At 32.2% G+C, this 25,714-nt stretch overlaps 1 protein-coding gene and 1 pseudogene across 3 annotated transcripts in view; one reads left to right on the plus strand and one right to left on the minus strand.

Annotated features, from left to right (window-relative positions):
* The window catches only part of TENT2 (terminal nucleotidyltransferase 2), a 57,188-nt gene that overhangs the window by 16,879 nt on the left and 14,595 nt on the right, over positions 1-25,714 (plus strand). Inside the window, exons 6-12 of one of the 2 annotated variants that reach the window (XM_007471971.1) lie at positions 6,765-6,879; positions 6,971-7,062; positions 8,854-8,932; positions 10,732-10,801; positions 14,014-14,090; positions 14,473-14,601; positions 19,398-19,441. In XM_007471971.1, coding sequence (XP_007472033.1) covers positions 6,765-6,879; positions 6,971-7,062; positions 8,854-8,932; positions 10,732-10,801; positions 14,014-14,090; positions 14,473-14,601; positions 19,398-19,441 — 606 coding nt within the window. The remainder of the gene's footprint in view (positions 1-6,764; positions 6,880-6,970; positions 7,063-8,853; positions 8,933-10,731; positions 10,802-14,013; positions 14,091-14,472; positions 14,602-19,397; positions 19,442-25,714) is intronic. The other variant, XM_007471972.1, reaches the window with a different exon arrangement.
* Positions 24,283-24,830, minus strand: LOC103082397 (NHP2-like protein 1 pseudogene; annotated as a pseudogene). The gene has a single exon (XR_014368721.1). The product of XR_014368721.1 is annotated as an NHP2-like protein 1 pseudogene (transcript).

Raw genomic sequence — 25,714 nt, forward strand, 5'->3', positions numbered from 1 at the left:
GGGAAGCCCCTCATTGTGGTTTTGATTTGCATTTTCCAGATGCTAAGTAATACTGAACATCTTTTCATGTACCTATTGGCCATTTGTATGTCTTTGGAAAAATGTCTCTTTAGGTCCTTTGTCCATTTTTAAATTGGGTTATTTGTATTTTTGCTACTGAGTTGTATGAGTTTCTTATATATTTTGGATATTAACCCCTTCTCAGATATATGGTTTGCAAATACTTTCTCCCATTCTTTATGCTGCTTTTTCATTTTGTTGATTTTTTTTGCTGTACAGAAACTTTTATTTGACGTAGCTCCGCTTGTTGATTTTTGCTTTTGTTGCCTATGCTTTTGGTGTCAAATCTGAAAAATCATTGTCAAGACCAAGGTCATGGAGCTTTCCCCTTATGTTTTCTTATATAAGTTTTACAGTTTCAGGTCTTACAATTAAATCTTTAATCGATTTTGAGTTGATTTTTGTGTATGGTGTAAGGTAAGGGCCCATTTTCATTCTTTTGCATGGGGATATCCAGGTTTCCCAACACTGTTGAAGACTATGCTTTTTCTGTTGTATAGTCTTGACACCTTTTAGTTAACCATATGTGCATGGGTGTTTTCCTGGGCTCTCTATTATGTTCATTGGTCTGTGTGTCCATTTTTATGCCAGTACTATACTGTTTTGATTACTATAGCTTTGTAATAGAATTTGAAATCAGAAAGTGTCACGCGTCCAGCTTTGTTCTTCTTGCTTAAGACTGCTGTAGGTATTCTGGGTCATTGGTGGTTCCATGTGAATTTTAGGATTGCTTTTTCTATTTCTGTGTGAAATGCCGCTGGAATTTTGATAGGCATTGCATTGAATCTGTAGATAGCTTTGGGTACTATGGACATTTTAACAATTTTGATTCTTTGGATCCATGAATGGGATATCTTTCCATTTATTTGTAGTCTTTAATTTCTCTCACCAGTGTTTTATAGTTTTCAGTGTACAGATCTTTTACCTCCTTGGTTAAATTTATTCTTAGGGCTCTATCTTTATAATGTATGTGTCTGTCAAAAATGTTTTAAAGCCACTGAGATGTAAATTCATGTAGAAAATCTAGACCAGGACTCAGCACAAGAGATCCTCAAATGAAAGCTTGTTTTGTTTTTTTTCATCCTCCTCTTATTAGGCAATTCTTTCTTGGCTAAGTTCAGATAATAGTATGTGCCTAAAAGCAGTCAGGGTTCAGGGGAAAAAATCAGTAATTCAAACTGCCTAATCAGTGTACCAGTTGATAAATTAATCAAGAGATTAATTTATCTTGATTAAGGTAAGCCAATGAAGGCTTATCTTAATTGGCTTATTATCTTGTAAGCCAATGAAGGCTCTACATTGTGGCCACACACACAAAAAAACATAGTAATTTAACACATTAATAAAGAGTGGGTTGTTTTCAGCATGACATTTTCCTGATTCTATTTAATTTGAAGAGAAAGGGAATTCAGTATCAAGAATGAATTTAAACTTTTATTTCATAACTAGCTTTATTTTATGCAGTAATTGGTACTAGCTTTTTCTACAGTTACATGTGTAACAAAGATTGTGGCAATGAGAGAGCCTGAGGAATTGCTAGTTTTTGTTGAAGTGTTTGTGAACTAATGACCTATTTTCTGTACCATATTTAATTTTATTTCTCCTGTCTTGAAAGCTCATTGCTAATTTGTGTTTGTTGTTTATAGATAGCACTTATATTTAGCCCAAACCCTGTTACCAATTTTCATGTATTATAGTAAGTGGTCAGGTCTTGATACTCCCAGCTGAAAGGTTTTTTCACTTTCTTTTACATGGGGACCCAGCCAACAGGGACAAATGGAGAATCTGCTGAGAATACCATGCAAAAGTTATACCTTAAGCTTTCTTTACTGACACATTTTAAAACTTTTCTGAATCTAAATCCATACTTAACTTGTCTTTAATGGCTTGTGTTGATCTCAGACAATGATAACTTTATTGGTAATTTGGTTTGAGCCTGAGTTTGAGGAGAGGTTATAATATTTTTTAGGAAAAAGGAACATTGATATTTGGAACAAATATTTAAATATTTTAAACTATTATGTAAATATTATTTTTTATACAATTTTGAGAAGATGTAATTTTTACATACAGTGAGAAATAGATATCTTCTATAATTAATTTTAAATTAAAGTAATAGATCTTGGCAGGCAGCCTAAACTGGTAGTATTGTAGAGATTTAAACAACTTTAAGAATAATGCATTTTACGTATACTTTGTTGCAATAGTTTTTTTTTTTTTTAACTAATGATTAGGAAAATTTTACTTTCAAATGAAACAAAAACAAAGTCTTGAAATGCCGTTATGCATAGTCAGCTTATTACATATATGATCTAAATATTTGATGCTTGATATTCAGCCAAGGAGATTTCATATCATACATTCCTCTATTTTTCCAGAATTATAAGACCATTGAGCCATCTTCTGAAATATTTCTCTAAATTTAAGCAAGAGAAGTCTTGTTTCAGCATATATGTGCATTTCTTTTGAGTTTTTGTCTTATTTGGACTCTATATGTCTGGTGTAGGATAATCAATAAGGCGGCTAGATAGGGAGGAAAATTCATTTGTATAACAATCTACTAGGTCTCCATTATAGTAGTACTTGAGAGAGAAGAAATGTTCTACGAATGTAGAATGTAGAAAAAAGAAGAGGAGCAAATATATGGAATTTCATATTTTCTACCTAGTCATACATTTTTTCATATGTGAATGTTTCTACATGAACATGATCATTCAGACGAAACAATTTTTTAAGTATAATAACATTTCATTTGGGCATTGTTGTAAAGAAATTTCTTCTTGCTTTCTTTTTTTTTTTGGCCACACTGTGCTGCTGTGCTTAGTTCCCGGACCAGGGATTGAACCTGGGCAACCGCAGTGAAAGCGCCAAGTCTTAAGCACTGCACTGCCAGGGAATTCCCAAGAAATTTCTTTCTTTTTGTTATTCAACAAATGTTCAGTACCTACTCTGACTTGTAGTAGTTTTGATCTGCCTAACGGATTCTCTAGATCATGGGGTTGGCAAAACTTTTTCTATAAAGGGCCAGTTAGTAAATATTTTAGATACGTGAGCTACATGGGCCCCCGTCACATTTTCTTTTCTTTTCTTTCTTTTTTAAACAATGCTTTAAAAATGTACGGATCATTTTTAGTTTGCTGGCCCTACAGAACAGGCCAGAGGCAGGATTTGGTCTACAGGGCCAAATACTAAGTGGATTAATACTAATTAATACTAATACCCTTCTCTGACTGGATAAAACTTAATTATTCAAGTGCCATTTAAAATTTTATATTAACCAGTTTAACTGGAAGCCTTTTTCAAGTCTTTTTGTAAAGATGGATGCCTTTTTTAAAAAGCTTCTTAAAAGTAAAGCTTTTTATTATGGAAAGTATCAAATATATACAGAAATAGAATATAGTATTATAAATCCTCATAACACCAAGCTTTAACAATTACTGACATTTGACCAATCTTATTTTGTCTATACCTCCCTCCCTTATTAGTTTGAAGCAAATTCCAGGTATCATCATTTCATTCATAAATATTTCAGTATTCTGTTTTGCTATTTTTTTTGTCTGTCCTTTTCCCAGGGCTATACTGTTTTGATTACTGTAGCTGTACGGTTAAGTCTAGAAGTTAGGTATGGTAAATCCTTCAACTTTTTTCTTCTATCTCTCCATTTATTTAGGTGTTTAATTTCTCATCAATATTTATAATTTTCAGTGTACAGGTTTTGTATATCTTTTGTTTAATATATTTCCAAGTATTTCATATTTTTAACTGCTTTTGATAATTTAAAAAATGTAAATTCCCAATTATTTTTTGCTGGTACGTATACTTTATAGTTAGTTATCTTTTTAGGAAATTAAAACATGAGAGAAAAAGCCTTGGTTCTACATATTATATTAAAATGTTCATTAGTTTTGTGGGCATATCTTTCTGGTATGCTTTGTTATCTGAAGGAATGTTACTCTTCTCATTTTTCTTACAAAAACTTTGTATGTGAATTGACTAGAATCCTTTTTAGACATTATTTCTTCAAATATTATTTTTCTGTCCTCCCATTCTCACCTCTCTTTTTGAGATTCCACTTCTTTTCTGTTATTTGTGTTTAAGTGAGGTGACTTTTCCTATACTACTTTTAGATGAGAGTTGGATAAGCTAGTTTTGCTAGGTTTGTGGCTGTAGTAATCCTCTTCTGTTGCTATGTAGTATTCAAAAATATACTTTCTGAGACCTTTTCTCTTCTCCTTCCCTGCTTTTATCTAGATTGGGTTTTTCACTTTCCACAATATTAACGTTTTTGGTTAGATAATCTTTGCTGTGGGGAATTGTCCTGTGCATTGTAGGATGTTTAGTGGCATCATGGACTCTACCTGCTGGTTGCCAGCGACCACCCTGTCGTACCCATTCCCCCAAATATGATAACCAAAACTGTTTCCAGACATTGTCAGAGGTCCTCTGGAAGTCAGAATCATTCTAGTTTTAGACTTTCTTTCCTTTACACCTAATGGCTCTGTACTACTTAGTTTATATTTCTCTTATTGGCAGTTTCTCCTTGGTGTGTTGCTGTGTTTTAGAAGGGAGTTTCACTTAGTTTTGAGATTTCTGATCTTTGTGTGATTCTCTTGCCTTTACTTATGAGCTGTAGCCTGTGAAGATCCCTCCCAGTTTTGGTTGCTATTCCACACCAAGCTGGACCTGCCAATTTAAGGAAGGGGGTGGGAAGTAGTACCTCTAGGCAGTTTGATTTCTGGATGTTCTGGCTTTGGGGCTGTCTCAGATCCCTTTTGTCGTCTTTCTGTTATGTTCTGATACCATGTGGGTCTTGCTGCTATTGGTGTTGGGTCCTAACTGCCAGTATTTTAGGGCTCATGAGTAATTTATAGTCAATTGTGCTGTATTCGTTGGCCATTTTTATTTTGTTCTGGTTTGGTTTGATCTGTTTATTTTATTTTCCTAGTTGCTTTGTCTTTTTGAGGGGGGGGTGATGGCTACTCAGGGATATTAAATAATTATGTCTCTTTCACTGCCAAGTTGCCCAGACTGCCTCTGCCTTCTTAAAATGAGTATTCTGAACATGATAAAAGAAACTGTTTTAAATGATGGGTGAGACTTGTGCCTGGTCATGGACTTGGGGAATGGCCTAGAGAGGGAGAGGTTGAAAATGCAAAAGACAGACCAAAAACTGATGGAATATTTGTGCCCTAGAGGCTACCAGAAGGGATGGATACAGAAGTATTGATAGAGGGATTAACTTTGAACCGAGGAAGAGGACAGTTTGACAGGAGAGGTAAGGAGATGAGATTTCATACAGATAGTAGTTTGCAAGTTTGTAGTTAGGAAGCTGAGGAATGTCACATTTGGTATCCTCAATTTTCTTAGTAAACTTTAATGTGAAGTTATCTGCTAAAGAAAGTGAGATAACTATAGGGAACTTGAGGAAAGGTGTAAACATTTTGGAATGCTGATGGTGAAAAAAGGAAGCAATATCTAACCAGAGACATGGAAGTAATTGCTGAGAGATGCTAAGGGTCAATCTTAGGTTTGTTCTTAAACTATAAATTTGAAAGATACCAATTTTGTGATTTTTTTTTAAGTTAGCAACTCAGATGTAAGAGCAGAGAAGGTAGTTGTTTGTAGTGAACATAAAATTAGGATTTTGTTAGAGCATGACAAGGGTATAATGTTGTTAATGCATGATAAAAAAGAGTGGTTCAGGGGATGCATTGTGGGGTATAGACTGCATAGAGAAGGAAATCATGCTATTTCAGAGCTGTTGGGTTGGGAGAAAAGGAAGGATTCAAGAGAATGCAGGTCTGTGTGGTTCTAGAGAAGGTATGAGGAGGGTAAGAAAGTGAAAATTGGACAGGAGATTGAAGCCAAGATAGTATATTGGAATTTAAAATTTCAGAGGTAAAGAAGTTCTGTTTTACTGTAAAGACCATGTTATGGCTCTGGGAGTGTAACACTGATAAAAAATATTGGAGTAAAAGAAGTTCAGAAATGCTGGGAGTATGTTATGATACTTAGCCCATTTTAGGTAAGGGTGTCACCTGTGGTGATGGCAAGAGATCAGTTGGAGGGGAAAGTGTGAACCAGATAGGTAGATAAACAGGGAGATCTGTCCATAGATGGCCACAAGAAGGCAGGGTTCAGGGCGGTGTTATAAGAATGGGGAAGAGGGTGGTTTGCATGAGCATAGACAACCAGGGACTTTTCTTCTAAAGTCTGTTGTATTTGGTATTTGTGGTATGAATACCAGGGTTGCGTAAACTTCTTCTTTAAAAGGCCAGATAGTAAATATTTTAGACTTTGCCACTCACATATGGTTTCTATTTTTTTTTTGTTTATTTGTATTTTTGTCTATTTGTATTTTTGTTTGTTTTTATAACCCTTTAAAAATGTAAAAACCATTCTTAGCTCATGTCCCATACAAAAACAGGCAAGTAACTGAAGGTTGTAGTTTGATGACCCATGAATTACACTCATTATGAATTCTCTGTGACTTGTCAGTGATACTTTACTATGTAAAAATTGGTAACTATTTCAGTTACTAAGTAATTATTGTTACTTGAATAAAGGTAGTTTTGTATTGGAAAGTGTTAAGGAGATAATATATATTTTAAAAATACTATCAGTAATTTTATATTTCTCAATACAGTAATAACTTTTACATTTCTGAACAAAAGTTTTACTTCTTTTTTTGTGGTGCATCCAAGTTGAGTCAGCAGATACTGGAGTTATTTGAAGCATGTCAGCAGCAAGTAAGTGATTTAAAGAAGAAAGAACTCTGTAGAACAGAGCTGCAGAGAGAAATTCAGCTGATGTTTCCACGTATGTTTCCTTGTTTTGCATGCCCTTTAAGTACATGCATCCCAATGTTAAATTTTAAATAATACCTTATAATTCTCTTCTGTTTCTCTAGAAAGCAGACTTTTTTTAGTTGGGTCCTCTTTAAATGGATTTGGTACTCGGAGCAGTGATGGTGATTTATGTCTAGTTGTTAAAGAGGAACCAGTAAGTAATGAAACATTTATTCCAAGTGTGTTTCTCATGTTAAGTCATTTAAGAAATTTCATGTAAGAGTCATTGAGGAAAAAAACCTGTTTTGTTTAATTGCTTCTTTGAATTCTCTGTTTATAAGAATTCAAGGAAAGCTAGGAAATGCTGCTGCTTTTTTTTTTTCAGGCATATACACAATAAACGTAACAGAAATTCTAGCATTAATTTATTTCTAAACTATTGAAGTGAGGTGGTTGCACTATGTGTTTTTAAAGAGCTCTGCCTCTATTTTGAAATGTTATTAGGTTGGGTATGTTACCAGGATGCAGCAAAGAGGAAGAGCTTGTCTTTATCTTGATATATTTCCTTCCATTTCTATTCTCAGTGATTCTATTTTTAATCTTTATTGTTTTCCCCTTGAAAGTACTATGGGATTTGGAGTACTTATTTTGGGAATTCAAAAAGAGAGATTTCACTGAAATTTAAAGTAAGACTACTGTGATTTAACGTAATTGTCTCTGATATTTTGACTTTGTTTCTTCTTATTTAGCAACCAAATTTTGCTATTTAGTATTATGTTTATTTGAATTCCCTGTTAACTGATACTCTTGTGTATCGTTAATTCCACAATAATTGTTCATTAAGCTGACCTGAGCAGCCTCTTTAATATGCTGAATGAAGTCTCTTCTTTTTTTTTTAATAAGTTTATTTATTTATTTTTGGCTGCATTGGGTCTTTGTTGCCGCGAACAGCGCCTACTCTTTGTTGCAGTGAGTGGGCTTCTCATTGTGGTGGCTTCTCTTGTTGTGGAGCACGGGCTCTAGGCACCCGGGCTTCAGTAGTTGTGGCACATGGGCTCAGTAGTTGTGCCTCGCAGGCTCTAGAGCGCAGGCTCAGTAGTTGTGGTGCACGGGCTTAGTTGCTCTGTGGCATGTGGGATCTTCTCGGGCCAGGGCTCGAACCCGTGTCCCCTGCATTGGCAGGCGGATTCTTAACCACTGCACCACCAGGGAAGCCCTGAAGTCTCTTCTGAATTACCAAAGATTAAGTCAGTTTCAGTATAATTTTAATATGCCTTATATTCTACCTCTTAAAAAATAGAAAAACCTCTGTTGAATGGTAATATATATTTTTACTATTCCTGTTAGTCCATTAACAAAATTGACTTATAGTTGCTGCAAATCAGAAAGAGATTTATTCCAGGAAAGAAACTCTTGATGTTTTTCTAGGCTTTGAAATCATACAAAGGAAAACTGAAAAAGAAAAGAAAAAAACCCCTCAGAAATAATAGACATAGTGGAGAATCCTAGAGTTTTAATTAAAACTTTCTCCCATGCAATTAGGTTATACTTAGGTACATCACACTAATCCTCTAGTCTTATTCACATGTCTGAATCATGTTGTTACAACTCATACTGAAACACCATAGATTTGAATCTTATTTTTAAGCAACTCACAGTCTAGATAGGGAAATAAAACATGTTACAGAAAGTTAAAATTCTGTTTATTTTTCTTGGAGAAGATTGTTTTTTTACATTTATATACTAAAGTGAAAAAATGACATATGGCTGTTTCAGTATTTCTTTTAAAATTGTGCTTTTAAGTTTAAAATCAGAAATTGATTTAGAAATATTGATATAAAAGATAGCATAAAGGTTGAGTTTTAAATAATGTAATTTACTATATATTGAAAAACAACTCCAATGAAAAGTATACTTTATGTTTTCTTTTTGTTGAGATACATTAAGAAAATAAAACACTAAGTTTAGAAAGATAATGAAAAACACTTTATTTTTAACTTTTCAGTGTTTTTTTCAGGTAAATCAGAAGACTGAAGCACGGCATATCCTCACCTTAGTCCATAAACACTTCTGTACTAGACTTTGTAAGTCTGACATGCTTCACGTTCATATGTCATTTGACAACTATTTATTTAAAATGTCTCTCACTATATTTATTTTCTGGTAAGGATTTTTTATTTTCTGTTAGGTTAGGTATAATGTAGATCCTTTTTCCCACATAAATTCCTTTTAACTTTTGATTAAAAAGAAGAGTAATAAACCATTCAACACAGAAATGTATAATTCAGCAAATCTTTATTGAGTTTACTTGTAAGCTGTCCCACTGAAGGTAGTGGGGAATTCAAAGATATGTAAGCTTCAGTTCTTTCTCAAAAGGTTGTAGACCATTAGGGAAGCTAAAGCGTGAATGTAAATAGCTGTAATGCAGAGTATCTGACAAGCCAAAAGAAGTATACAGGTGAAGTCTTATATGTATTCATGTGAGGAAGAGAATTTCATCTGTTTTGCAATGACATATATCTTTACTTGTTTTAAAAACATTATCACTGAACATGAAGCCCAGATATATAACTCCAACAGAAAGCAAAATTATTGACTTAGGCCATTTTATTGTAAGATTTTCTTTGAATAAGCTGACGAAGCAGATTTTAATCCGCATGTTAAGCCATCTCAAATAATTTATTTAAACTTACACAGAATATTGTGGACATTTGAAGTCACACTAACTGTGATGTTGGAAAGATAGTTCGTCTGTTTATTTAACAAATACTCCTTATGTGTCAGGCTTTGAGCTGGAAAATACAAGTCACTTAACGGGTTATTGCCCTTGAATAACATGTCAGTTGTAGGAAAGAAACAAATCAAGAGATTTATTTCAGTGGACTTGAATTTCACGTCTGTAAAATAAAGGAGTAATTTGTACCATAAATGAATTTTTAATAACTATTATTAAAATCATAAAATATTAAAAGTGAAAGGGAGCTAAGAGATCATATAATTCAAATGAAAGTTTTCTTTTTAATTAGTGTTTTTAATAATTAAGGAAACTGGTGATCAGTGGGCTTAGTAACTTGCCCGAGGAGTATAGTTTGTTGGTGACTGAACCTGTACTTGGAACTCAAAACTTTTAACTCTTAATCTTATTTTTCATTAAACCTCACTGAATTCCTGCACATAATTCTATTTCAGGCTTGATGTATTTTATGATTTTGGTGTTAGAAGCATTATAACAGAAAACTTTTAGTTTTACAATATGTTATTACGTTTTTCTTTAGTTAAAACATTAGGAAATTGCTCATTTGGGAAAAGTTCGCAGTTTCTTTTTTATATACATTTCTGTGTTTTCCTAATTTTCTACAATGAACATGTATTTCAGCTCACAAAAAAACATTTTTTTAAGTTTGGTGGAATAAAAAAATATGTATATATGTGTTTTTCCTCTTACAGATCATACTTATTTGAATGTATCACTGCCCCCTGTATCATGTTGCCAACATTTCCACATTTAAGATTCTTTGTAAATGTGATTTCTATGGCTGCCATAATATCTTGCCATGTGCTGTACCAGAATTTAGCTATCCCCCTGCTGCTGGCATAGATACTTCTCTTATAATGCTCTGATGAAATTCTTTATAGATGTTATTAAATATTAGACCACATTTCTGAAAATAACGTATTAATATATAAAGTCCTCTACATGGTATTGGAAGTTCCAAACTTAGAAGAATTTGATAATGTCCTTTTGTCTTTGCTTTCTGTCTCAAAGACTATATTTTCTCAAATTGTTTTAGGTAAATAAAGTATTACTTTTAAAAAATGTGCATTGGAACACTGTGAATTTGAGAAACATTTACAGATATCCATATTATATTTTATCCTTCAGCTGGTTACATTGAGAGACCTCAGCTGATTAGAGCAAAAGTGCCAATTGTGAAGTTCAGGGATAAAGTCAGGTCAGTAATTATTGAGTTCTTTTTTTTAAGTTGCTTTAGATAATTTTTAGGTATTCTTCTGAGGTAGATAATTAAGAAGTGTATGCTATCACGTAATAGCTTATCTTCATTTAGAAATGATTTGGTTTTTGAAATGATTTTTTAGAATAGTCTGAGCAGTTGTTCATACTTAACTGTACGTAGTTATTCTGGTTGACATTTTGAGTATTTGGGACTATCCAATTGAAAGAATATATGCATATTTATATTTTAGAGTTTTAAATGATCCTCTTGCCTTTTGGAAATGTGCTCTTGAGAACATATCTTAATTGATGAAATTTGATGTATATGTCAAAGGGGGTTGTTACTAATATAATTATAGCTATCTACATATTCTACTAGTTTGGGTTCTAGATTTCTTATAGGCATTGGAATTAGAATCTTTTATATAATATCTATCTATTTACATTTTATAAAATGTAAGTAGGTGTTTTATTGGTTAAAAAAGATTTATTTTCTAAAAAATATATAGGATTGTGATAAATCACATTTTCTAGCCCAGTTTATAAAAGTAATACTGAAATTATATAAGTATATACACAGTTTATCATTATTCATGGATTCCATATTTATGAATTTACATACTTGATAAAATTTATTTTTGTAACCCCCCAAATTAACATTTGCACTTTTATGATTATTCATAGACATGCACAGAGTGGGGAAAATTTTGAGTCACCTGATGTAGGTGTTCCCAACTGAGTTTAACAATGTGACACTCTGTTTTCTTGTTTCAGCTCTCATACTATAAACAAATGTACTTTTCACAGTCTAGTTAGTGCTGTTTTTCACATTTTTGTGCTTTCGTGCTTGATTTTGCTGCTTAAAGTGAGTCCCGAACATAGTGCTGAGGTACTGTCTAGGGTCCTTTTGCACAAAGCTGTGATGTGCCTTATGGAGGAAATATGTGTGTTAGATGTGCTTCATTCAAGCATGAGTAGAGTACAGTGGTTTTTGCAATGACTTCACTGTTATTGAATGAACAGTATATTAAATGAAGTGTCTTTAAGTTGAAACATACATAAAACAAAGTTACATATTGATCAGTTGAGGAAAATGTGACTGGAGGGACTTCCCTGGCAGTCCAGTGGTTAAGACTGTGCGCTTCCACTGCAGGGGTCACAGGTTTGATCCCTGGTCAGGGAAGTAAGATCCCACATTCCATACAGTGCGGCCACGAAAAAATAAAATAAAATATAGTGTTGCCAAAAATATTTGTCCAGGTTTTTCCATACGATGTGATAGAAAAGCCCGAACAAACTTTTTGGCCATCCCAATGAAATGTGACTGGAGACATATTGATCCGCTGATGAAAATGTGACTGGAGGCTCCTAGAAACCTAATCCTTTGTTTCCCCTAGGAGCAATGGTTCACTGTTCACTAATTCGGTGTTTGCAGCGACTGTATAGAACATAACTACTGTGAATAATCAGAATTGACTGAATATATATATTTTAAACAAATCTTTAGATAAGTGCTGGCTCAGACTTTCCCTCTCATTCATCCAAACATCCATCTAATCTATAAATATTTACTGAATTTCTATCAAGTAACGGTGGAGTTTTCTATTTTTAACAAAGTTTTTTTTTAAAGCACGAAGATATAGAGAGATAAAACATAAAGTAAATGTAAGTAAAACTATTAGCTAATTATAATTGTTTTGAAAAATGTAGTTATATAAACAATTCTTTTTCTATTTAAGATTATTATACAAGGTTTTTTCATTGTTAAGTATTCTATATAAGCACCATTTTATAATTCTTCTCTACACACACCATTAAGGAAAAAAACAACTGCACTTCTAACATCCAAAGATAACTGATGTTAATGTTTTGGTATAAGCCTTTCAGACCCTTTTCTATGCGTATGAGTGCATAAAAGCTTTTAAAATTAAAATTGAAATCATACTTTGTTACTTAACAGTATATCATGAATACTCGCTTTTATCATTGAATATCTTCTGGCTTCATTTTCAATTGCTTTACAGTATTTCATTGTGTGAATTTATTGACTTTAACCTAACCACTCCCTGTTTAAATAAGCATTTTGTGCATAAAATTCTTTTCATATTAAGGGTTACTTCGGTAATTCCAGAAGTAGAATTTGAAGCAAGTACTGTGGATATTTTTAAAGCTCTGAATTCATATTTTTGGAAGTTTTTATTTGCACACTAGTTTCCATCTAAGTGTTTTTTCCTCTTTATTGAGTTATATACAGGGAGTGCAAACTGGTTTCAGTGTTAGATTTGTACAAACACAAAGAATGTAACTTTACTGTTACCATAAGCTTCCCAAAGTCAAATATATCTGAAGTGTTAATTTTACTATCCATGTTTATTAATGTGCATGGATAATTGAAAGATTGTAGGATTTCTTTTCCCGTAACTAGAAAATCTGAAAAGGTAAATTTCAAATTTTACAGTTAAAAGCTATAGAAAGGACTTTCGTTTTTATTTTAGGCACTTTTCACAGAAAGACTCATTGTTCAGAAGTTGGACCTGATAGTATATGGTCCTGTTACTTATGCATTAGTTAGTCCTTGTTATTTTGAGTTTAGACATTCTTTATGTATCCCATCATTATTGCCGTATTTTCTAAATTGTGAACTGCATGATATCTTTGGTTTCAAAGAAGTGTCCCTTTTGTTGTGTGTTTGGCTGTTATAGTTCTTCCTAGATGTCAGTAGCCAAATTTGTCATGATACTATAATTTAGCAACCCTTTTGGAGGGAATATAAAGGTAGACAGAGCTTTTATGTTTTCACCTGTACTTTATTTGGCTTTTCATTCCTATTTTAAAGCAGATGATGCTGTCGTTCAAAATTGATTGAGAATATATAACTTAGTGGGATAACTTGCCCAGAAATGTGTTTGGCCATATAATTTTGTTTATCTGGAAAAGATTACAAAATTAAAAGTTTTTTTTTTTTTTGTTAAGAATAATTGAAGCCTTACTGGTACATTATGGATCTTTCAACAGTAATATAATTTTATATCTTTAATAGACCCCCGCTCATACTAAAAGTATGTTTTCATTCTTATTTCTGTAGTGTCTCATTTTAAGGTCTTTGGGCCCATTTTGTATCATTGGATGGATGGATGGATATGAATTTAGTTACTAGGGAGTTAGTTTATTTTGTATTTGAGCTGAAGTTTTTTTCATTTTTTAAAATAGTTGTGTGGAGTTCGACTTGAATGTAAACAATATTGTTGGAATAAGAAACACATTCCTTCTCAGAACGTATGCATACCGTAAGTTTTGTGTTTATTTCCAAACAATTAATACCGTCTGTATTTATCCTTCATTCTTTATTCCTTCATAAAGATGTGTGTAGTAAATACTGATACCTCTTTGTGTTTATGTACAGTATGTCTCATTTTCTCATATATATAATATGTTGCTACACTAAAATCACATACTACCAGAGTAATAGGTCAATAAAATGAATTTTAATAATTGGTCATTTTTAAAAGGTAACAAGTACACTTTAGAAGTAAGACACATTTATGGTGAACAGTATTTAATAACTGGAGGCATTGCTCTTTCTATTGGCATGGAGTTCGGAAATAATGTAAACTTTCAAAGAAACTGTAAAATCTTCTTACCATTTTTAAGTTTTAATTTTACTTTCAGTTGAAAATCGAGTTCGTCCGTTAGTACTGGTGATTAAGAAGTGGGCGAGTCACCATGAGATAAATGATGCCAGTCGTGGTACTTTAAGCAGCTATAGTCTTGTATTGATGGTTTTGCACTATTTACAAAGTAAGTATTGTGGAGTTTTTCCCAATTTTTAAAACGGAAATGCAGTTAAACTTCATTATGGTGTCTTCCCTGTTGACCTTATATTCAAATATCATTGTTTTAAAAAGTTTTTTCTATGGCACATACAACCACATTTCCTATTTTGTTGCTTTGAAGAAATGTTTTAGTAATGTTATCCCTGGAAAACATTATAAAGAAGTTTCACTGTGTTTTTATTTTTTGACAGTTTCCTGTATTCGCTCTTGTATCAAAGAACTTTTACCACTGTATTGTGGACCCATTATCTTGCTCAAGCACCATTCATCATGTTTTTTCTTTTTCACTTGAGACAGGAATTAAATGATTTTCTTGTTGGTTTAAAGAAGCTTTTATTTCCTGTGAACTGGCATGGAGATTGGGTGAAAGACTTGATATTAATGTAAGACCATTTACCAGGAAGTTGTGGGTTAATATTGCACAGTTCAGAAAATAATTGTTGTAATATTTATGTTTATACTCTTTGACTCAGTGATTCCATTTCTAGGAATTTATCCTAAGATAAATAATCAGCGATGTACATATGAATTTATATAAGGCTGTTTTTCATGGTGTTTGTTGAAATAATGAAAGATTAGAAATAATCTAAGTTTTTCAGAATAGGAGGAATGGTCAAATTAATTATGATATATCCTAATATGAAATTTATACAGAAACTAAAAATCATGTTTTAAAGATATTTATTGATATAAGAAAATATTTATGATACAATGTCATATACATATACAACATAATACCAATTTTATTTAAAAGACAGTAGCTATACTTGAGTGTGAATATATTCATATGTATACAAATACTGAAAAGGTATGTGCCAAAAATTTATCAGGTGTTATTACTTATGGACAGTAGGATTCATTTCCTTCATATATTACTGTATTTGTAGATGTTTTATAATATATTACATAAGAGAGTATATTTTTATTTGGACAATGGAATCAGGTGAATTTTTTTGAGGTAATGAGAGAGACTTAAAATAGTTTAAATGGACCAAAATTTTGTGAATCAGTAATCATCAGAAAGGTTAGATAATCTTCCTCTTTGTTGTTAAAGAATTTCAGGCTAATTATAAAACATGTATTTTTGTTGCTGAACAGTCTTGGATATATACTAATTTGATGATTGATTTGCCCTTCCAAAAGGATTTGAAACATGATGTTGGCTGCTTTAAATACTTCTTTATATATCACTGATCATTTTTGTCCAATTTTATAGTTCAATCTGAAACATACATTACTTTCAATGCTTTTTTAGTGAACTCTGTCCAGTCTTGTGGATTGCAGTTCACTTTTATTAAAAATTGAATAGATTAGAAATATTTCTTGTAAAATACATGTAGAATATATGAAGAAGAATAAGACTAACATTCATGTACTACCACCTAGTGTCTATTCATTTTTTAGTTTTAGTTGAGATTTAAACATTAGATTTGACTAAAGCATATAACATGCATGAACATTCATAATATGTGCCCTATCCCTCCATTCTTTTGGGTTACATTAGAAATTTTAATTTGATTGCTTTTTTAGAAAAATGTACTTTAATCACAGATGCCCCTTGGTGGTTTTGTAAGCAAGTTAAAAATTCAAATGTTAATATTTTACCAGTGTAATGAAATTATGTTAAAATTTGGTTTAGATTTTGTTAAACATTTTATTCTTGATAAAGTGGTCCTGTTTACTAAGATGGTTAGTAATTAATGGCACTCTCATCAGCCATTTCTAGGTGTTTGTTAAAAGACATCAGCTAACCAGACCTACTCTGTAGTTCTGTACTTTGGCAGATTTAACCTACTCCTCCAGAGAAGAAATTACAGAGATTGAAATAAGTATTAATAATTGCTTTTCTTGTCATACAAGAGTCTGCAAGGTGTATTGAGCAGTTCCAGCTCTGCCACAGTGAACTAGTTTGTGTGATTTTGGCCAAGTTATTCCACCTCTCTGGCTTTAATATTCATCTGTAACACTAATGGTTGGATTAGATGACCTTTAAGTTTTGTGTAACTTTAAATGCTTTAATATCTTTTCTGCCATGAACAGAGAAGGGAAACAGGTCCTTTCTATGTAGAAAGGTTGAAAAGATTAAAGCATTTCCTAGAATGAATTTCAACAGTCAGTTACAAACTACATATGCTTGAAAAAGTGACTGATGAAAGCATGAAGGGAAAAACCTATTGAGAAGAGAATTTAATAGCAATTTAAGATGATGAGTTAATAATAAAGGCAAAAGTGTCAGTTGGTTAGAAACAACAATATGAATGAATATTCATGGAATGTTTACCGTATTACCAGGTATAGAAATATCTCTTAGGCATTTTAAAATTGTTCTTGTGTTTTCAAAATTAGTGGTTGTTTAGTGTTGTTGAAGGTCTCCTTTTTTTTTTAGTTTAACTTTTGATGAATTTAGTGTGTAACTTTTATGTGTATAAATTTGTGAAAGCCTGACCAGAAAGCTCTCATCCAAACTACAGGCAAAGTAAAATCTTATAGATTAAATATATTCAAGGCATTATCTATTGATCATATCCTGCAATAATAAACTTTTGTCTTATTTTGCTTTTGAGAGAGAAAATTAAAAGATTGAAGTCCAAAATTTTGAAATCAAAATAGATGTTGTTACAGAGAGATTCTTTCAGAGTGTATGTTGGTTTGGAATAAAGTAAACATTTGAAAAACTACTAAGTGTTTTGAGGTTATTATCAGGATAGCATTGATAAATAATTGCTAGGGTACACTAACTGCTTCTCTAATGACAAGTGTTTTTAAATCTTTAAGGTTGTAAGGCAGGGGATTTTTTGAATGATAACCTTGCCCCCAAAAGCTTCCAAATTGCTTAGTTCTAAAGGCTCTTTATCTACTGAAAGTCCCTATACCAGTGGTTTGTGTTTATTTTTCTCTCCTAGCATTCTAGTTATGAGATAACTAGATAACTAGAATGAGATAATATTTTTTTTCTAATTTTCTACAGTCTTTTCTTCATCCTTTTTTAAGTTATAATTTTATTTTACTAGCAGTGTTCCATGGGAATAGAACTCAGGTTTTTAGATTTAAAACTTAAACTAATTTCTAATAAGAGTTTCCAATTTGACTTCTGTATTATAATGAAAATTATTAAAAAGCCATTAAAAATGTTATACAAATATACAGACTTTTAGAATTAAGTGACTGGGGCTTGAGTTTATTTGTAAGATCTTCTAGAATTTTAGCATTTGAATGTCTTTGGGGAAAAAAATATGTATCCTTACTTCCTGAGAGTGATTCTGGTAAGTAACGAGTGAGTTTTTTCCCCTAATATTCTTAATCATACACTGTGAACGTTCCATACTATCATGGAATTTTATTTTATTACAGTTTCCCGTTTTCAACTTGGGAATAAAGCATGATGAAGAGATATTTAAATAAAGCATCTTACTTTGTACTATGTGGTAGAAATTTATACATTTATAATCATAGCTGGAAACCATGTAAATTGGTCATAATGGTTGATTATGTGTTCATTAATGTATTCCAGGAGTCATTTAAAATTTTTTTTGCTAAATAGCAAATTAAAAGTCAAGTAATGATTCTTTGTTACTGAATTTATTTAATTACAGTTGACCCTTGAACAACACAGGTTTGAACTGTGCGGGTCTACTTATATACAGATTTTTTTCAGTGTATATGTATTGCAGTACTTACTACATGATCTGCAGCTGGTTGAATCTGTAGATTTGAAACCTCACATATGGAGGGCCAACTATAAAGTTATATGCAGATTTTGGACTGCACAGGGGTTGGCACCCTTAACCCCTGTATTGTTCAAGCGTCAACTGTATATGTAATGTATTTCTAATTCTTAAATACATAGTTTATCATGCGGTATACTATATTTGGTCTTTAATCTTAAAGAAATCTTGAAAATGTATTATTTGTATCTTACCATATTCAAGACACTATATTTTACAGTTACTTCTTATATTGTAAATATTAAACACTCTGCCTTTCATGTTATTCCATCTACATTCTAATGATGTGAGATTACAGTTAGCACATTTAATGAGGTTGGATTTGGGTAAAGCTGTTGAAGGGTGCAGAATGGCAGTTAAAAAATACAGTGACATATGACGATAATGATTCTTTTGTATGAAATTTTATTTATTATATAGCAGATTGGTACAAATCTCCTGATTTAGATTTCTAACCTTTGCTGAGGTTTTCTTTTTAAAAATATATTAATGAAGTTGAAGATCTTTTCAGTTTTTTTCCCCAATAGATCAATTTCCCAAAACTATCTCAATTTTGGTATTATTGTTAGAAGAAATTAAATAATAAAGGGACAATTATGATAGAGCTGTTATTCTTATGATGTAGTGCCATTGGATTGTACTTAAAAAATTTTTGTTTTGATAGCTACATCCATCTTAACAATGTCTTTTTAATATCTGTAGCACAACAGTTGTCGTTGCTTATTTTGTGTGTGTGTCTGATTTTGGACCAAATGATGTGTGTCCATTTATTGATGACCTATTATTCTAAAAACATGTAAGGAACATTGGTTTACATAGAAATATATGTAATTTATTAACAGACCTTAAATTGTCAACTTAGATATATTTTGAATTTAAATTTTTAGGGATCAGAATTAATTTCACAAAGTATATGAAAGCTGTTGAATTTTAGCATAAACCCATATAGTCTCATACTTGGGGTGTAGCTGACAAATTATTGCTTTGTAAAATGAATTACGTGAATCACGGAAGCTTTAAACTTTTCTTTTTATAGCCCTACCTGAACCCATCCTTCCATCCATCCAAAAAATTTACCCAGTAAGTGTTCCTTATAAATTATTACAATACATGTTATGACAAGTATATGTGGAACTATTATGTGCAGTATTAACGTGAATATAAAAGTAGTATTAATTACCTTCTAAATATATGATAACATTTTCTACATAGACTGAGGCATTGGCCACTAGAATGCAAAAATGTTTCATACAATTTTTCAGAAGACTCTGCTATTTTATTTGGTTATTGGCAGACAATCTTGTCATTCATGTTAATGGTGGAACTTTTTGTGTGATGCTCATGATTATCACTAATGGGAATTAAATATACTTAGTTGGTGAAGGCCCATTTGGACTCATACCAGTTTTTTTCATGCTACCAGTTTTCTCTTGCTACTTTTTTTATGTTTAGAACATAACTTTAGTTAGTAACTCAGAAGTTTTATAGCCTAACTAACATATGTATAATTTGAAATCGGGAAAAAATTAAGATGATGAACAATTGGGTAATCTTTTTATCTTTCATTTGATCTTACCAAGTAATATTCTAAGAGGTAACATTAGTACACTGTCCTTGTGTGTACACTATTAAGAATCCTGGTGAAGTTAATTGGAAACACTCAAGAAATGAAGTGTGCCTACTAGAAAAAGTTTAGTATGTACTCAGTTTGAGTTTAGAGAAACCTAGGTAATGTACTTATTCATAATCTATATGAGTATTTTTGTTTCTTTTCTAGTTTTTGTGTTCTTTTTTCCAGAATTTGCTGTTTCTTTGTTTATAGTCTTACCATTTCTGTTTTCTTCCATAGTCAGTCTTGTTCCTGGTTTTTTTGGAAATAATATTTAGGCAGCTTGTTTAGAATGTTTGACCAACCTTCTGAAACCACATAATTTTTTACCTGTTAGTTCATAAACTTATAAGAAGAGATGTTTTCTAAACTTAGTAAATAGTCATATTACGAAGAAAAACATAACATCCGTCTTGAGTGATCAGTTTTCAAAGAACTTATTTATTTTATATGTATCAGACAAAATATAATAAATATATTGACATGGAACCTAAATTAAATGTAGTTTAATCTTTGATGGTTGAGAACTGATGTTCTTGTTTTTGAATGTCAGTTATTCTTGTAATGCACACATGTGAAGTACTGGATAATAAAGGGTTCACTGTAAATAGAGTCTTGCTGTAGTGGGGGCCTCCCAGTTTGTGGTGTCATCTACTAGAAGAGGCTGTTTAACACAAGAACCTTTTGGAATCTGGCTATCTTCCTCCTTTTAAAAACAAATTTCTGCTGTGAAGAACTATTATAATGAGTTTACAGTATAGCTAGATACAAGTATTTATGCTTTTTTAAGGATTATGGTAAATGAAAGCATCAGAAAGTATAGAAATGAAAATAACATGAAATTTTGGGCTTATTCTTGAATGTTTTCCTCCCTCTACAGTTTTTATTCTTTAGCTCATACTGAATGGTCAAAGATAATGACTAGGTGTTTACTATTTCATTGCATTGTCTCAACTCTGTTTTTCTTTAAGACCTAGGTTTCAGTGTAGAAAGAGCTGCATATATTTTTCAACACACAAAGGATCTAAGTTAAACTTACGCTTTAAAGAATCTATTATTGTGTATTGAAAAGATGCTTCTACAGAGATCTCACTTAAATCCATGTACTACTTGGAACTCTCTTTACTAATGTAAAATACTGATGAAATTTCAGTTTAATAGCACTATGCTGGGAGACAGAGGTATTATTTTTATAAGATATTCAGATTCTTACTAGTATATTCTAGTTTGAAGAACCTCATTTTTACTTCTGTGTTTCATTTTTCTAATCACCTAGCTTTCTCCCATGACAGGGTCCTGATTTCTGTTCACATGTACTACCTCTAAGCCTATATTCTCCACCCTGTTTTGCTAATAATCTTATTTCTACACCTGTAACCAGGAAATAGATTTAGTACCTGCCCAGCCCCAAGGCTTTAAAAAGTACTAATAGCAAGCCCTACTAGACTTAAGAATGTCTTAATTTGCTTTCATGTGTGCTTACATTGTCATAAATATTTAAACCACATTATCTTTACTATAAGATTGATACTTACATGGATAAGGACTTAATTCCCCTTCTTAGCAGTTTTTTTTGTTTTGTATGAAACCTGTAAACTGATCAGTGGAGCGCTTTTTTCAGTGGTCCATCTGATGGAACAAGCAAATTAGCTTGTTTCTTATTACTAACAGTAACTATCATTTATTTAGTATCTATTTTATATCAGCACATATAAATTCTATATACAGTATCTTCAATCCTAAGCAAATAAACTTCTAAAGTACTCCCCTTGTTTCACAGTTGAATGTTAGAAAGATTACATGATTGATCCAGGCTGTTTAGTCACAACTTATGGATGCAGCAACTGGTATTTTTTCCATTAGACTGTGCTGCCTATGGAAAGGCAAAATGATAGTAGTAGTCACTAAGATACCATTTCATCTAATTTGCATTGCTTACTACATTTTATTTGTATATATCTGATTGTTCCTATACAGATATATTTATATACCTTTAAGAAAAGCTGATATGACAAAATTTCAGCTTGATAAAAAAGTTCGAGAATGATTTAAAACTTTACAGTAACAAACTTTCAATTAAAAAATTGGTATGGTGTTGCAATTCAGTTGTGTTATTAAATTATGAAAGGATGAAAGATTATAAACATCTTTATCTTTGAAAACTATATCATGATATATAGCATTATTGATTATTACTACTTAACTATTGACTGAAAAAGCAACATAAATGATAGAGGACAGAGTGTTTACTGTTGAGTTAAAGAAATGAAGTTGAGAAGGTTTAAATATATAAACTCAGATTAGGTGTATGAAGGGATCTTTATTTTAATGTAAGCATATTATGAGATTCACCTAGATTTATGCTAGGCAGATTTATCAAGACAACTTATATTTGTTTCCTTCCCTAGTGGTATCTTCCTATTCTCAGAAGCCAAAGATAATTCCACAATAATGCATTGAAAGTTGCAGGAGGTAACCACATACTGTGTTGTAAATGTATAGTTAAAATAATCATGATGCCTCGCATATACTGAATAATTAATAAATAGATAATATTGCTACTATGCTTCTCATACATTGTATCATTTAATTTGTATAACAACCCTATGAATACTGTTACTTTCCTTATATTATGGATGAAGGAGCTTAACCTTTGGAAAGCTACATAACTTGGTTAGGTTCACATAGCTGTAGAAGAACAAGGTTGCAAACCTAGGTCTGACTCCAGAGCTCATGCTCTTAACCACTTCATAATAGTACTTCTACTTTGTGTGAAATACTTACATTCCTTTCAAAACTTTAAAGATCTCATTCATATCAGATATAGTTTAAAGGCAATTTAATGATCAGTCTTTAATGTACATCACTAGATTAGTGGTGATCTGCATAAAATTAAGAAGTCTTGGTAGAACTTCATTCAGTGTATCATTTAGTTCTTTCTCTGTATAGGTAGAACTCCACTTAAATGCTCCATATCAGTTATCCTTTTCTTTGAGATCTTCCTCAACGTTTCTAGGTTTTAAAAATTCATATTGTTAGAAAATTGTGCAACTTAAATTTCTTTGCCTAGAAATGGAAAACAGTCATCTTTCATTTAAGCTATACATCATTTTAAAGAACAGTTACCAAGTAAAAGTTCAGCCAGTCTAATTTAGTCCAGAAAGTGTTTAATTATCCAAATTTTCAAACTTTGAAGGTAAAGTAAGATATGATGACATAGCCTCAAAAGATCATGGAGTCTGGCAAAAGGTTTTGCTAAGCAATTATATGGGCAAAAACAGTGAGACTTCTCAAATGTTTTTCAAGAGATTACTTATTTAAATTTTTCTTAACTTGGCATTGTGAAGAGAAAATGGAAGATATGTGTCTTCAGCATTTAAATATCATTTGGAAAATGTTTTCAGAATTTAGTTATTACATATCTGGATATCAGAAGCCCAAAATAAGATATAACCTTAAAAAATAATGGAGATAACTTCCCTAAGTTAAAAAAAATTAAACCAGTAAATATCAATAATGCAAAGGAAAAAATGCTTTAAGAAATAGATGTTATATTGTATTGGTTAAATTGTTTTTCTCTGGATTTAGGTTGTAATTTTAAAGGCTGCTTTTATTTCTTTGGCTTTTGGATTGCTGCTTACATGCCCTCATCCTATCTGAAGTAACATATATTGTCCTTCAATACATAAATGCAGTTGGGGAGCTCCTTTTTAAAAAATTCTTCAATGAAATTTTTCTTAAAGCAGAAAATCTTTCTGTAATATGAATGATTACCAAAAATGGGGATTACTTAAGGTTAAATAGAATCCCTATTTACTTGTAGCTTCTTTTAGTTGGATCCTATTTTTTGTTTGTTTGTTTGTTTGCTTGGATTTCTCCTTCAGTTCTCCCTCAATAGGTATGACATGGCCCTTTTTATATATGACCTTGGAAAAGAACAGTGAAGCTAAGAGAACACTGGCCAAACTGTTGGTTCAGGGTCCTTCAGCATTTTAATATAGTAGGTCTCACAACTCTATAGTTTTAATCTCACAATTACTGATATGTTTCTTTAAATTATTGAACAAAATAAAAATTTTAAAGGGGGTTCAAACAGTTTTAAACTTCAGGTAAGAAAATGGCTGCTCTGTCTCAGCATCATTTCATAAGTTGAATGCTTATTGTGCTAGGTGCTGGAAATCAAAATAAGAAGCTTTCAGAGCAGAAACTATTAAACAGTGACCCACTTTTCTTTTCCCTGTCATTTGAACTTATACCTTTTTGTTTAATTCCCTAGAGAATATTAGTTAAATTTTATAGCTTTTTTTTGAGCACTATAATATTTTATAACAATACAAGGTAGCTCAAAATACTATATGCTAACAGACAAATGATACATAACCCGTGGGGTAGCAGTCAGCAGGGAGTGTGGCAGAGGCCACCTGTTTAGACTAAGAACCTTTCAGTGGACTGCTGGATGGACTGGATCTGCTGCTTCATTTGTGAGCCTTCTTTGATGGTGACAGAACAGACGATGACAGGCCTGGAGACCCCACAGGCTCGCCCCAGGGCCTGCTTGGAGCGCACAAACACGTAGGGCACATTCTTGTCCTCACACAGCAGTGGGAGGCGCAGGATGATCTCCAGGGGCTCGGTGTCTGCAGCCATCACAATGAACTCAGAGATGCCTCTCTTGAGGGTTTTGGTGGCCTCATTGGCTCTTTTGTGAAGCTGCTTGTAGTTACATGACTGCTGAACGAGGTCCAATAGTTTCTTGGTGAGGTGGGCATCTGCAAGAGGGTAGGCTTTCAGATTTACATCAGCCTCAGTCATGGCTCCGGTTCCATGGTATCGTCACTCCTCAAGGAGCACAGGCGATGTCAGAGCTGGAGCCAGTTTTACGGTTTTAAATAATGTTATCCTAAGTCCAATTTTACACTTAAAAAGTAAGAGCAAGACAAGTAAGAAACCTGCTCTTCCTTCTGCCTTTACTCTTTATTACAAATTAGTGCTTCTCTCCTAGTCCCCCTAGTCCTAGAGACAAATAAGATTTCTACTTGAGTCATATAATGTAATACTAAATCTGTTAGAAATGTAAGGGAAGCCCCACATTTAGGAATGCCAACTTTGTGAGTTGTGGTTGGAGTAGAATTTTTCTTCTGACAGAAAGGTAATCACTTCTTGGTAGTTAAAAATTGTTGATAGAATTATAGGTAATGGGGCAGGGAGAGAATATATTTTTATTTTCTTGCTCTTTGTTTTTACTGAGGTTTTTTGAGGACTATCATTAAATAGATGCACTACCCTATTTCTCGGTATTACCACGTAGTTATTTGGGGACCCTCTTATTTTTTTAAATATTGGAGTTATTCAGATATTACTAATTGAATTAATATCTATAAACCCAAAGTTGATCTGTTGGGTAGTTGAGAACCTTAAGTGTAGTTGTCATTCTGCTGTCTTAACCAATTGGGTTTTTTTGTTTGTTTTTTAAATCTTTCTTTTCTGATGGCAAAGGGGAATATAGAAAACCTTTCTTGAGGGCACTGTGAAAATTACCTGAGAAAGTATTTTCTAATGTAATGGATATGTATTATTTGAGAATTTCTATAGTTCATTTAGTTTATTTTAGAGCCATAACTTGCTACTATTAGAGGAAAGATCAGATATGAAAATGAACGGCATACCATAAGCAAAAAGAATAAGTACTCATTAGTATTCTTTCTAATAAGTATCTTGTTTGGGCCTGGATTGCAAGCAGATGA

The sequence above is a fragment of the Lipotes vexillifer genome, unplaced genomic scaffold (assembly GCF_000442215.2).
Source record: "Lipotes vexillifer unplaced genomic scaffold, Lipotes_vexillifer_v1.1 scaffold83, whole genome shotgun sequence".
Lineage (NCBI taxonomy): Eukaryota > Metazoa > Chordata > Mammalia > Artiodactyla > Lipotidae > Lipotes > Lipotes vexillifer.